General features: G+C 46.6%; 1 protein-coding gene across 3 annotated transcripts in view; it reads left to right on the top strand.

The window, feature by feature from the left end:
* CABLES1 (Cdk5 and Abl enzyme substrate 1) overlaps window positions 1-13,947 on the top strand; it is a 109,356-nt gene that overhangs the window by 46,329 nt on the left and 49,080 nt on the right. For 2 of the 3 annotated variants that reach the window (XM_082698760.1, XM_082698759.1), the window contains exon 3: window positions 4,838-4,930. In XM_082698760.1, coding sequence (XP_082554886.1) covers window positions 4,838-4,930 — 93 coding nt within the window. Of the gene's footprint in view, window positions 1-290; window positions 563-4,837; window positions 4,931-13,947 lie in introns of those variants that run through there. The other variant, XM_082698761.1, reaches the window with a different exon arrangement.

Here is a 13,947-nt window from a genome sequence, read left to right as displayed (position 1 = left end):
GGAGACTGTATTGACACAGCATAGCTCCTTCGATCGTCGTGGCGGTTCAGCGCAGTTGTTTGCGGGGTGCTCCTCCGCCAGAAGGAACTGAGCCAGGATGGGACACAGATGTTTAACAGGGCATGCGCCGTGGCTTCACAGGGCAGGCGCCACGGCTTCACAGGGCATGCGCCACGGCTTCACAGGGCATGCGCCTGGATTGCGCCGAGGGCGGCCCATGGAAGAACGTATGCTCCTATTGGCTAGACCAGCTTCCGGTATCCACGTCCGCATACCTTTTGCTTTGGTTCCTGGCCCAGTTTCCGGAGTGTGGGCTCCTTTTTTGAGCTTGAAAGAGCACCGCTGTGGACCGAGGCTTCTCACCCTAGAGCCCGCTCCTTCCCAGCCTGGGGCTTTGCTCCCGGGTTAGTCCTGTCCACGGACTACCTGGCTAGAAGCTGGAACGTCGGTGGCGGATTTGATCAAAAGTATTGGGTGATAGCGGAGTCTAGCTGCGGATGTCGCAAAGACAAAAGTCAGGGCCAGCCGGTCCGATTTCCACTTTCAAAGTCTTTCTAAAAATGTACGTAATCTCTGGGACCCGTTTAGGGTGAATGGCGTGTGACTGTGTGATTAATGTGGCTTGGGTGTGAGTGTTCTTCTATCCCTCGCTATTAAATGTTGGGAGAAGGCTGTTTCCTTAGGTAGTCCTGTAAAAAGCTGCACAAAAAGTCCACTTAGGGAGCTGGCTCTGGTCCAGAGTAATCCTCGAAAGTGGAGGAAAAATGTTCTCAGGTGGCTGTGAGCGGCTTTGGTATTGGAGCAGGTTAAGGTCACTCTTGGCCACAAATGGGGAGATCAGTGAATAGGACTAAAAAGCGCTTGGTGTGTCCAGAGGCTGTGAGAAGCCTCAGTTAAAACAGTGTAGTAGCTGTGAGTCAGCGAAAACCAGGTAAAAATATGCTACTCTGTCCTCAGGGATTCAGGTGGTTAAAGGGGGGTGGGGAGAAGGGCGAGGAGGAGTACGGTGCTGTGTGCTTGGTCACGTGCCGCATGTTCACCTCTGTACCTTCCTTCCAGAGTCCACCCAGGCTGATCTTCTGCCCTCTACCCTTCGTTGTCGGATACTACAAATGACCACAGTAAAACGGGCTTATCTGCCTTAGCTATATAACTTATCCAACACTTACTTATAGAATACTTAATTTCCAACAAATCTTGTGTAAATACAAAATTTAAAAAACAAGTCTGAAACCAGGGGGAACTTGGGCGGTTTGGGAAGGCTTTATTTTCCATAATAGACTTTTTTTTTTTTCAAAGTTCTAATATTTACTTAGAAAGGATGAGCACTAGATGCTGTACGGTATTGTTGAATGACTGTATTGTACACGTGAAACTACTGTAATGTTGTGTGGATTACAATAGGAATAAAAATAACAACTAACTTAAAAATGTACTTATTTCTCGGAAATAAAATTAGCATGGTATAGCAGAAGGGATATTCATTTGGGCGTCTGGGGTCCTGAATTCTTGGTTTGATTCTTCTACTAACTGGTTACAGGGCCTTGGACATTTTATTTAGCTTCTCTGGGGCCTCAATTTTCCCATCTGTAAAATGGGAGGGCAAATTGACTGTTCTCTGAGGTCCTTTCTGGCTGGCAGTTTTGTGAAATGAATGTACCAGTAAGGATACTGAAGTGTTCTGGGAACCGTGGGGGCGGAAGGCTATTAGCCCAGCTTGCTTTCAAACTCAGCACATTGAACAAATGGCTGCAAGGCATCTATTAAAAACCTTTTGCATAATTAAGTGTAGGCTGTAATCAGTGCTAACAAGAAAGAGCTAATCTTTCATTAAATTAGTTTTTAATTTAATTCTATCCTAATTTAATTTTGCATCATTTAAGATGTATGTTTTTAAATGGATACTGAAATTAATTCGTTCTTTGCTTAACCTGCCACAAACTGAGGGCTCAGTCTTCCAGTTTCCTTGGCAATTGTTGCTAATGCCACAGTTCTCTTTTAAAACATTTTAGATTTCCCTGGTGGGTTAGTTGAATGCTTTTTAAAAAAATGCAAGACAACACACAACTTGCTGAAGGAGGGGCAAGATTAGTAGCATATGCCCTTATAATTGGGGGCTGATACATTCTTTTTGAAAGTCTCACTTTTCTCTTGCATATCACAGTTTGCTAGTAAGTTAGTGTCCTGCACCTGCCTAGAACACCAAGAGTTAAGTATTCCTAATGAGAGGCTTTGGACTTTGCACCTGCCTAGTGGTGACCTGGTACCTTTATTAAGGCCCAGGACATTGCTATGAGGTGTCCAGAAAAACCTCAGTTTGGTGGTGGCAGATGTGCCAGCCATCTCCACCTGCCCCTGTTTTCCAGCCTGTCTGGGTTGATGGGTACTGGCTACTGCACCATTTAGTGATTACTGGTGCCTCCTCCTTCCCCTGTGAGTGCCAACAACCACCTGTGGCCCTGTTGCCAACTTCCAGTTCTAGCAGGAGGCAGAGGAATATTGTGCTTAAACCTGAAGGGTACCAGCTTCCAGCTGCTGGGGGGCAGGAATACCTATCCTTTACCCTCAGAGCCCTTGGCCCACTGTCCTCAGTCTGGCTGGCTCAGGAAGCTCTGCTATTTGGGAGGAAGCAGGGTAAGGGTGTGAGGACACTGCTGGACACTTGGCTCTCTCCAGAAACCAGTGGAAGCATAGCCTTATGCTTTCGGAGATTGTCTTCTCTCCAGTAGCTACATGTCTCTATAACCTTCTGCAGTGTGTAGTGTGTATGAGAGAGACATTTGGGGCCTGCAGACTCAAATGGTCATTTTGGAGGTAGAACTGAGGCAGTTCAGGGTCCTCGGTCTGCTTCCAGGGAGCTGCCCCAAGAAGGCAGACTGAGGCACCGTGCTGTTGAACCTCAGTTAAGACTAACTCTGAGTTTGGAAACTTGGAGTGGGAAGGGGGATTGATGGGTGCTGTCTATTCAGACCCCGAGTGGAGGCCACAGGAAACATCAACTAAATAAAGGTCTTTGAAAGAATCTAAAACCAGGAATTCAGGACCAGTGGTGATAGCTACAATTTTAAGAATAAAAGAAACAAATAGTAACAATATGCATGCTTTCTAGTTAATGGTATGTTAATAATCACAACACTGAGATTTGCATACAAATATTTACTTGTTTGTACAGATGTATTGGAATGTGTCACCTGACAGTTTGTGAATCTCTTGTATATAACGTTGCGTTATTCCTCACAACAGGGCCAGGAGGGATCTGAAATATATTACAAGTGATAGGGTGTCAGAGTTGGTGAGTTTGGGGCTGGAAGCAGCGAGGACCGTGGTTTCTGCTGAAGTATCTTAGACGCCCACATGGGTGGTGTGCATGGACCATGGACCCTGCCCTGATGTGGTGGACATGACTTACAGGGGGGCTTTCCCTTCTCTAGACCCAAGGACTGGGGAACCCCCTTTTTCCCCCGATGAAACCTACCAAGTGTCTGATACCATGTCTTTGCTTTAGCCTGCACTCATTCACTTCAATGTGTTGTTTTTTCCAAGTTAAGTGGGGAAAAAAAATCATTCTCTGCATTCTCAGGGAATGGCTTCTAGGAAGACTGGGTCTTTACTAGAGGGTGAATGAGGGGGCTTGGGGAAACATACACCTGACGTCTAGGCCAGGGACAGCACCCAGTTTACCTTGGAGTTGCTGTGCAGGTCTGTGACCCTCCCTGTTGCCCACACCTGAACCCCAGCATGCCCTCGTGGCCCACCAGCCCTCAGCTGTACCTCCTTGTTGGGTCATCTTGTCAGTCTTACCTGAAGCCTCAGAGTTCAGAACTTACCAACCATCGGTGGTGGCCCCAGCCCCAGAGCTCAGCATAGCTTTGGGAATCCAGGCACTACTGCTCTAAAACTCACTCTTTGAAGCCTAAGGTCCCAGGTACCCACACCCCGTGGCAAGAGCCAGCCCTTGGGGCCAATGGTCAGACAGGTTTAAGTAGACAAAAAAAAAAAAAAAAAAAAAAAATGGGTAGCAGAAACCCAGAGACGTCGCAGCTCCTTTTCTGAAGACAGGACCAAATTTCAGACTTATTTGTTGATTTTTTTTTTCTTGCCCTTTTTCTTGTTGTTACAGTTGTATAACTTTAGAGTTTGCCAGGTAACTTTGAAAAATACACAAACAAGATCTTTGTAGCCTGTCGTGTGTTGTTAGTCCTGTAGTGCAAGCAGTGTCATATATTCCAGGAAAAAAGTAACTTTGAATCCAAGTCATTTTGTTCAACAAATATTCATTTAAAAATGAATATTGAGGAAAAAACGAAAGAAAACAGCCGCCCTTTCAAAGCCATGACTTCTAGGCGTACAAGTTAAGCAAGTTAAGCTGGAACAGCCGTCCAGGTGGTTCAGGCCAGAGTCCTGCTATGGAAGAAAAATGATTTGGCATTGCTCTTAAACTAAATTTTCCAGTGTTTTTCTTCCCCCTGTAAATTCTTTAAATTTACAGTTTTCTGTTCCCATTACCAGTGTTGATACAGGAGGATTCTTTTTAAGATGACAAGAAAGAATAATGGCTTTGGAATCCGTGGGGGTTATGTTATTGTAACTGAGGACAATAGTTTTCATTAGCTGGCTTTCCAGAGACCCATATAAATGATTATCAGGATTATCAAGGAAGTTGTCTTTCGTTGGTGTGTGGCTTTTTTTTTTTTTTTAAGCTTCTAGCCGTATTGTCCTCATTATCCTGGGGGTGATTCAAACCATTTGTCTGGTCTTCCTTCCTGTCTTTGTGTGGAGATGTCTCAGCTGTCCTAGAAGCAACTGACCGTGTTTTTGAAATGACTTTATTTTTCAGATGTCGAACTCTCTCAGGTTCGCCCAGACCAAAGAACTTTAAGAAGATTCATTTTATCAAGAACATGCGGCAGCACGATACCAGGAATGGCAGGTACCACGCTAGCGAGAGCTGCCCTGTCAGCCTCCCTGCAGTAGGAGGTGTTCTAGTGACAATGGGTGGGGGGACTGTTGGCCTGGCCAGAGAATCCCACGCTGTTCTCACAAACAGGACCTCATAGAACCATCCCAAACGGACTGTTTTCCACCCCACTCCCACTAGAAACATCTAGAGAAGACTGTAGAAAATAATGCTCCCTGATAGTGACTAAAGGCTCAGTGAGATTTTCTGATGGACTATCTATCTAATTGCACTCAAATACATTTTTATAGAAAACCTAACAGAAAAAGTTACATTTTGTTTTTTGTTTTTTTCTTTTTCTGCTTTGTTCAGTTTTCTTTTTTTTCACTAGGGCTGTATGCTCTGGTCAGTAAATATCCCGCCAGGTCTGTGCCTGAACTTAGTTTTGGTGCTGGCTCTGAGGGCTCTGTAGGAGAGCAGAATGACAAATTTGCCAGCAGGTTCTTTTTGGGTGCCGATTTTTATTCCTGGGCTACTGAGATCTGGAGCACATGTCTCTCCAGTTCTTCCATTGTTCTTTTGGAAAGTGCTATTAAATGAAAGTGACTGTGATGGAAATTTCTATAACCCTGATATTAAAACTCCTGGCAACAAATAGGTCGGATTCTTGTTGCGGATAAGTCTACTCACAGCAGCCTGACGGCAGCAAGGAAACAGAGCTATAAGACCTCAGGGTCCCTGATGCTCTGTACCCTTTAGGCTCTTCCCCCATTAACCTATGACCTTTAGGCTCCTCTCCGTTGACCTGTGACCTGCCGAGTGTTCCCTGTGAATAGGAAGGTTAGAGACACCACCCTAGAGCAGAGGTCCTGCCATAAGGACCATTTTGTTTTAGTGCCTCTGAATTTACAGAAAACCATATAGCCCCCACTAATAATCTCTGAGCCATATCAAATGAAAGTTGCTAAAAAAGTCTTGAGTTAGACGCATGGACCAAGGCCCAGTGTACCTGTCGATAATTTGGTATAAAATAGCACTGTATAACCCAAAAGATACCACCAATGATGATAGAGTTTAAAGATTTGTTTTCTTGGAAGTAAATACCTATTTTTCTAAACCAACTGAAATAGGGAACATAATTTTCCAGCTTTTCAGTGGTTTCAGAATAGCAGAACTGAGTTCCCTCATCAACTAGGGTTTGTGTAGTCGGTGTATATTCCTATTTTAAATACAGTTTTTAATTAAAATTACCCAGCTGTCATCTGTTAAAGCGAATACTCTGAATCTCTCTCACTCAGTCTCACTCTCACAGTTATTGTGCCTTATTTCCTGAACCATCCTCTTTTATTTTTCTTTTGAGGCTCTTATCGAACTGAAACCTCACTCATGCCATTTTTAGTATAATTAATCATTGTTTATTTACATTTGTGTTCTTGTCATAATTTTTAACCATAAAATAAACGTAGATAGCCTTTAATTCCCAAATAAAATCAAGACAGAACCAAAGGAGTGGGCCAGATGAGTAGGCTTGCCCACCTCTGGGGGTGCTGATGCTGTGGAAGGGTGGAAGGTGTGAAGGCAGCTAAGCTCCTGGCCTGCTGTAGCAAGAGGATGTAGTGAGGAAGATATTTGGGCCGATGGGCTTGCCGGCCTACAGGACAGAGCTGGCCTTCCTGGCACACCCTTGACCCAGGAACAGCATAAACAGTCCAGAAAGCATGCAGATGCTAGCAGTTTTGCTGGGAAATTTCCAGAAGGAGTTAGGAAGGATTATTAGGTTATCTGAAGATCTGAGAACTGGAATTTAGGGCAGGAAAGCAAGCTAAGAGCTGTTGTGGGACCCACAGGCTATGGGCTGGGCCACAGTTTGTTGTATCTGCCCGGGTGAGAGCAGCTTCTCCTGTGCCAGAGGACAATAAAAGGGCTGGAGGTGCTCTCCTCTCTTCCTCTGCGTTATTGGCAAGGCTGGATTGTCCTTAGATGAAAGAAACAACCTGAGGGGATACCAGGAAGATAATATGGTTTCTGAGATGACAGAAGGAAATTGTGGTCAAGAGCTAATGAATGGGAGGATGTGACCCAGCCTTTTGAGAAAGGGAAGGAGAATTGCCCCCACCTCGGCTCGACAGCAGCCATGAGATTGTCCCAACAGAGGGACATGTGGATGAGCTCTAGTCCAGCGGTGGTGGGGAGGAGGGATCCTGGTCATGCTCTCCGAGGGGAGGGGCAGGTGCATGGGCAGGGGTCTACGATTCTGCCACCTTGGGTGTACTGAGGCACCTGTGTGGCACAACACCAGAGGGCACATTGTTGCAGTGAGGATTGAACTCAGGTTTGCCTGCTAGGGTTGGAAAGGATTGAGGCTTTACAGGTAAGGCCAGAGGTGTTCATTAGAGAGCTTAAAGATCTGGACTACAAATGGAATGGCCTGAGTAGTGGTATCCTGCCTCTTATACATGGGGAAGGAGACCGAGAAGGGCCCATCAGAGTCCTGAAGCCCAGTCTCACAGCGGTTCCCACTCAAGCCAAGTGTCTTCATGATGATCTCCGACTGGCACACACCAGACTCTCAAGACTGCAGGCTGGACCTGGAGCCTACTTGCCACTCTGGACTGAAGACCTCGGTATGGAGGCTGCTCTCCCCAGGCCTGCTGACTCTGTGACAGAGCCACCACCATGGAGGGGAATTGGGGCTCCAGGCTCAGACACCAGAGGAAGGAAACATCTGTTCTGGGATTCATTGCCAACCTGTGAGTATGGAAAAACAGCTTAAAACAGGAAGGAGAAAAATCATAAAAACGGAGGACCAAATATGATAAAAGACAACACTTGCATCAAACTCAGGTGGACATAATGATCAATGTCAGGGTAGCTGCTTAGAAACAAACATTGGGGTCTTGGCCACCTTCATGTTCTCCCACTTCTTTCTGTGACGTTAGAGGAATCTCAACAACATCTGAGGTAGAGGTGAGCACCTTCAGTAAAAGGTGTGGTTCTGACGGAGGATGGACTCTTCTTGAAGGAAAACCTATCATCACCTTCTTCAAAATCAGTGAATTCTCTGCAGCTCTCCTTGGGGACCTGCTGGAAGGCTTCGTGTGCGAGTAAAGTACAGAGCACCACGCTCAGCGTGTTTCGGGGTCATGTTGCTGACCTTTGAGCCAGGTGGGGCTGAAGGCTGCAGGCTGGACACAGGTTAGAGACCCAGTGATGGAAGCTTCGGCTCTACTATTGGAACCAGATGGTATCATGAGTTCTTGACCAGCCCCACGTTGTGCTTCATCTCCTCGTGGTCAGGGGACATGGTGAGGGGATCCGCCATGCTCCGGTTCCACTATTATTGTAACCCATACACAGGCTAGTGATGGGAAAGTTGTGTTGGACTTGATGGTTGTGAAAAAAGGTAGTGCTTGGCTGGGTTTTAGGAAGACTGGTCCCAGAATGTTCAGACTATGAAGTGGATTCTTGTGGCTACAATCCCATGGCCAAAAGGGATTATAAAACACGTGGATCATACAGTGATGATGGGTAACATTTATTAAGTGCTTACTGGGTACGAGGCTCTAAGTACTTTATATGCTTTGTTTCATTAATTCAGTGGGTATTTGTTGAGTAAGTGAGTAGAGAGATCTTCTAAGTGACTTCTAGTCTTCAGAACTATGTATTTTGAGGAATGCAAAGAATTTAGAAACAACCTTGAGAAGAAGGTATTGCTGTTATTGTGTTAAGTAGAATGATGCTGGCCAGAGATGTCCACGTCGTATCCCTGGCGCCTGTGAATATGTGGTTACATGGCAAGGGGAGTTGAGGTCGCGGATCCTGGGTTATCTAGGTTTGCCCAGGTAATCACCGGGGTTCTTAAAGTAGAAGAGGGAGGCAGCAGAGTCTATGTCAGAGTGATAGGATGTGAGAAAGACTCACTCGCCATTGTTGGCCTTGAAGATGGAGAAAGGGGCTTTGAGCCAAGGACTGTGGCGGAAGCTGTAAAAGGCAAGAAAACAGATTCTTTCTTTGAGCCCTCAGGGGATCTGGCTCTAACCCCTCGATGTTAGCCCTACAAGACCCATTTCACAGTTCTGACCACCAGAGTTAATAAGATAATGACTCTTGTTCTAAGCTAATGACTGTGGCGATTTGTTACCGCAGCCATAGTAAACGAAAACACTCAACATCCCAGTTTACAAAGGAGGAAGCTGGAGCACTTGACTGGAAAGTGAGGGGTAGAATCCAGATCCAGGCATCAGATTGCAAAGCTCGTTTTCGTAATCAAAGGGAGAGGTGGGAGGTTAAAAATCTAAATATTATAAGACGGTATGTCCTGGTGGATTTTGAGAAAACTATTGAATTCTTCTTTTAAAAATTTATTTGCTAAAGGCCCCAGACTAGTAGGTAAGCTTGGAAGAATAGTTTGAGGAGCCCTAAAGTCCTGAGTGAAGTCAGAATTGAGGAAAAGGAAGAATAACTGGCAGCCTTGTACATGGCTGGTGGGAATGTAAAATGGTGTAGCCGCTATGGAAAACAGTTTGGCAGTTTCTCAAAAAGTTAAACATAAAATTATCCTATAACCCAACAATCCCACTACCAGGTGTATTCCTAAAAGCATCGAAAAAAGGAGTTCAAATCATAGTTGTGTGCCAGTGTTCATAGTAGCACCGTTTACAACAGCCAGAAGGTGGAAACAAACTGAGTGTCCATCAGCAGGTGTCTGCGGATAAACAAAATACGGGCTGTCCCTGCGAAGAAATAATACTCAGCCGTAATCAAGGATGAAAGGGCTGCTAACACGCCTGATAAAGTAGGTATAAACCCTGAAAACATCATGCTGACCAAAATAGGCCAGACACAGAAGTTCACAGAATGTATGATTCCATTTATACAGAGTATCCGGAAGAGGTAAATCTAGAGAGACACTCACAGATCAACATTGCCAGGGACTGGGTGAAGGGAGATGGAGCCTCTGTGTGGGGTTATGGAAGAGTTCTGGAAGCAGTGGCGGTGAAGGCACGGCCTTGCGCCTGTACTTATTAACGGCCATTCGTACACCTACGGATGGTTGATTTATTTTCTGTTCTATATGTATTTTGCCACAATCAAATAAAACACCAGCGATAGCCCTGGGGCTTTTCAAACCACATTCAGAAGAGGGAAGGGAGAGATGGTTAACTTCTTGGGGTTGATGGTATAAAGACTGAGCAGAAGTCAGCCGCTGGCCTCCTTTTCGCTGCTCTACCCGGTGGAACTGTGAAATGTCGACTCTAAACCAGGCGTCGGGCTGGGCACACCACTGGCGCTCAGTAAATAGATACCACTTATTGTGGAATAAGTGAACAGAGAGGCCTTATATTTTGAAGTGAGTGCCAGTCCTCGGGGCCTAGATCCCAGGGAACGGAAAGAATTTAGAAACAACAAATGACCTTTAAAATATCACCGAGAATGAAAGAAGTTCTAAGTCCACTGCCAGGCAGATGTTGCCTAAAAAAATCAAAAAGAGACCAAGGTGGTAGCAGTGGGTGAGCCCTAAACATCACAAGTGAGCAGGCAGGCCTCAGGCGGATTGCTGGCAGAGCTGGGAGGACTGGGAAATAGATGGTTCATGTGCTTTCCAAGCGAGTGGAGGTTGATAGCCGTCAACATGACCTCACTAAGGAGCCACGTTAGGTTAACTTCAATTCTGCACTGATGAAATCACTAGGTTAGTAAATTAGCGGAAATGTCATAGACGTGACATTTCTCGATCTCCACAACATGTTAGACTGTTCCTCGTTATCACTCAGCCCAGCATTCGCTAGGGGATTGTGAAGCCAGAGCCCCTGCACGCAGTGACTGCTGTCTGCCTAAAGGGGACCCTGAGGGGCCTGGCACACCATCTTCCCCGGAGCATCTTGAGTGCTCCTCAGAGCCAAGGCTAGCAAGTTTCACCACGGGCCGTACAGGGGGCCAGAGGCAGGGAGAGGAGGGGAGCTGCGATGGATGACCACCTGCACCGCAGCTCGCCAGCGGCTGGAGATGCTAGACCCAGCTCAGGGTGGTTCCGTCAGCAGGGGTAACTGTCATGGAGGTTGGTGATGGTTTTCAGTACAGGGTAAAGACTCTTCAGAAGTGAAATGTATCTTGGAATCTGGATGGACACTGTTTTCCAGAGAGCCTGGCAGCGTGTTGTAACCACAGAGTGAGCTCATTTACCTTGTCCTAATGGAGGCAAACATAACACTCACGCACCCAGCCAGGGTCAGTCTCATCTGCCCTGTTTTAGTCAGCATGAGCGTCCTGTTTTAGAACACTGGATTTGTACTGGCATGGCCTCATTGCAGTGGCCTAGGGTTCTCCAGGCCTCCTCCTCATAGAAGGATGGATGACACAGAGTGAATGGGAACAGCCAGAGTCCGTTCCGTTGAACTGCCTGTATATAAGTTTATATATAACTTATTCCTGGGGAAAGAGACATGCGTCCAGGCAGAAAAGGTGCCAGATAAAGTAGTTCCTTAACTATGTGGAATGCAGAGTGGTCCCTTTGGGAGTACTGGCACCTGCCCTGTGCTGGGCGTTTGTAGTGATGGGATATTTCTATAAATAAAGCAGACAAAGATCGTGCTTCAAGGACTTCCAGGCTAGCTGGGGAGGTGGGCTGGGGGTGGGGGAGGCCCTACTGATGGGGAGCCTTTTTTGTTATTTAAGTAGGCTCCACACCCATCACGGAGCCCATTGTGGGGTTTGAACTCATGATCCTGAGATCATGACCTGAGCTGAGATCAAGAGTCAGTTACTTAACAGGCTGAGCCACCCAGGCACCCCAGTGGGGAAACTTTCAAGCGTAGGTCTGAAGGAGATGAGGGAGCCAGCTCTGAGCTTTCCCAGCAGGGAAGGGCATTCAGGGTAGGTGGAACAGCAGCAGTTGAGTCACTAATGGTGGAACATGGCTGAGCGGTGTGCCTGCAGAACTGTAGGAAAGCTGGCATGGGAGGAGTAGAGAGAAGGAGAGAGAAGTCTTGGAGGATGCATTGTGATGATGTCTGTTTTTATCGTGAGCCTGATGAGAGCCTTGGAGGGTGCCCAGTAGAGGACCAGCATGGTCTCGCTTGCACTTGAACAGTACTCCGGCTAACCAAAAGTCAAGGGCAGGCATTGCAGGACTTTGTTGGTAACTTTATTCTTACAGAAAATTAGTGGATATGTATATTGTATATTGTCTTTTAAAAGTGGGTTTATTTTTTAAACAAACATTTAAAAATGACTTGAAGTCTTCAAAAACCTATCACAAATGTATGAGCAAGCCCTCTGTCATGGAGGAGAGATGACCAGTGATCCCGTGCCAGAGCATCTGGAACAAGGTGCTCCTGAGAATCCCATGAGGAGGGGAGTTGGGAGGTGGGGGCCGCAGGCCACTTGGTTGTTAGATAAAAGCCAGGCACGGTTTGCTCTAATCTGCATCTTTACTGAGAGCCCCTCTGTCTGCTGGGGAAGAGAGGTTCAGCAGAAGTGAAGACAAACCTTGGTCCTCGGGGATGAGATACGCCCTTACAGATGACCAGCCTTGGCAGACCAGCAAGTGCTGGTGGAAAGCGGGTTGCTGGCTGGATAGAACGGGGCCATCAGAGCAGACGGTGGAGCTTCTGAGCATGAAGACCGAAGACAGCAGGTGGCCTGTGACCTTTTAGGGCATTTCTATTTAGTAACCATCATGGTCCTTTTCTTCTGGTGCTTCCAGTTCCGGAGCGTTGAATGTTTGTCCTTGAGAATGATAGGAGGCAAGAGCCCTCATTGCAAGTGGGTGACACCTTTCCTCAGGCGTGTGGCATCATTCAGCGCTCCGCCGAAGTCCTCCAGGCATCTGCATGGCACACAGACGATGGCTGCCAAGTCCGCTGGAAGTGCCCGCCCCCAGCTCCGCTTTGAGAATCATTTCACTCTGAAGAGGCAGAGAGGTGTTCTTTGCAGTGACTGACTAGGCTGTCTCATCCTTTGGGAGGAATTTTCAAAGAGATTTAAAAAGGCTTTGAGGTACGGGTGGACACAAAGAAGTGAGCTCTGGAGTGTTGGCTCTTTAAAGTGCGGACTCAGCAGGAAGGAAAAGGTATAAAAGATTTTAGCTCCCTTTATCTGCTTTCCGAAGTCAGATGAGGAAAGTATGGTAACCGAAGTCAAGTTGTAGCCTTTCCTTTTTATACTAAAAATTTTGGAGGGAAGGCAGGGGACGGGTAATAACTAAATTAAGACCTTGCCTGTGATCTCATCAGTCCCAATCTGTCAGCCTAGTTTAGTTTGAAAAAATGAGTTGGAGGAAATGGCACATCTCAAAAAAATAAATAAATAAAGCTGCTAGCTAATTTCTGGACCAACCTTCTCAGAAGAAAAAAAAAAATGTCATTGCCTTGTCTCTTCTGAAATAAATGTACCTGATTTGATAGATGTTGAGCATCTTCTGTGAGGCTCTGTGCAACATCTAACCCTCCCAAGCATGCTTTTCCCATCGAGGAACTTTTCCTTGTTAAAAGACCAGGACCCCCATACCCCAGTAGCATGGGCTGGCTGGGAAGCATCTTTGTTTGTATCCATCTATGTCTGCAACCAGGCGTCAGCGAAACCTCAGGCGTGGGGGGCTGTGAGTAGACAGACTGAAGAAGCCTTCAGCCATCCCCAGGCCTCACTCAGACTCCCGACCCCAAATGGCCCCCAGAATGCCCTCCGTGCTGAGCCATTGGCTTTCCTTCGAACCTTCCCTAGTGCTGTGAGCAGCAGAAGGAAGGGAGCAGCTGGGCACGTCGACCATCCAGTGGGGATGCTAGTACCTCGGGGCCAACACCCTCAGGCCAGATTTTATCGCCTTTTGAAGAAGCATGGAGGTTATCCTGGGACTCCGCACCTTGCTGTAGAGAGAAATGATTTTCAGTGCTTCAGGTGTACAGATGTATTCGAAGTATGCAAGCACTGGTTGCTGCTTTTCAACCAGTTTGATTTACAGGAAATAAAATGTGTCATAGAGGTAGGGCTTGGGAGTTAGAACCTTCTCTTGGTGGTTCTGCTTCAGTTCTCTGCATGATGAGAGGGCCTAG

Source organism: Mustela nivalis (assembly GCF_964662115.1).
Source record: "Mustela nivalis genome assembly, chromosome: 14".
Lineage (NCBI taxonomy): Eukaryota > Metazoa > Chordata > Mammalia > Carnivora > Mustelidae > Mustela > Mustela nivalis.
This window is presented reverse-complemented; position numbering and strand designations above follow the sequence as displayed.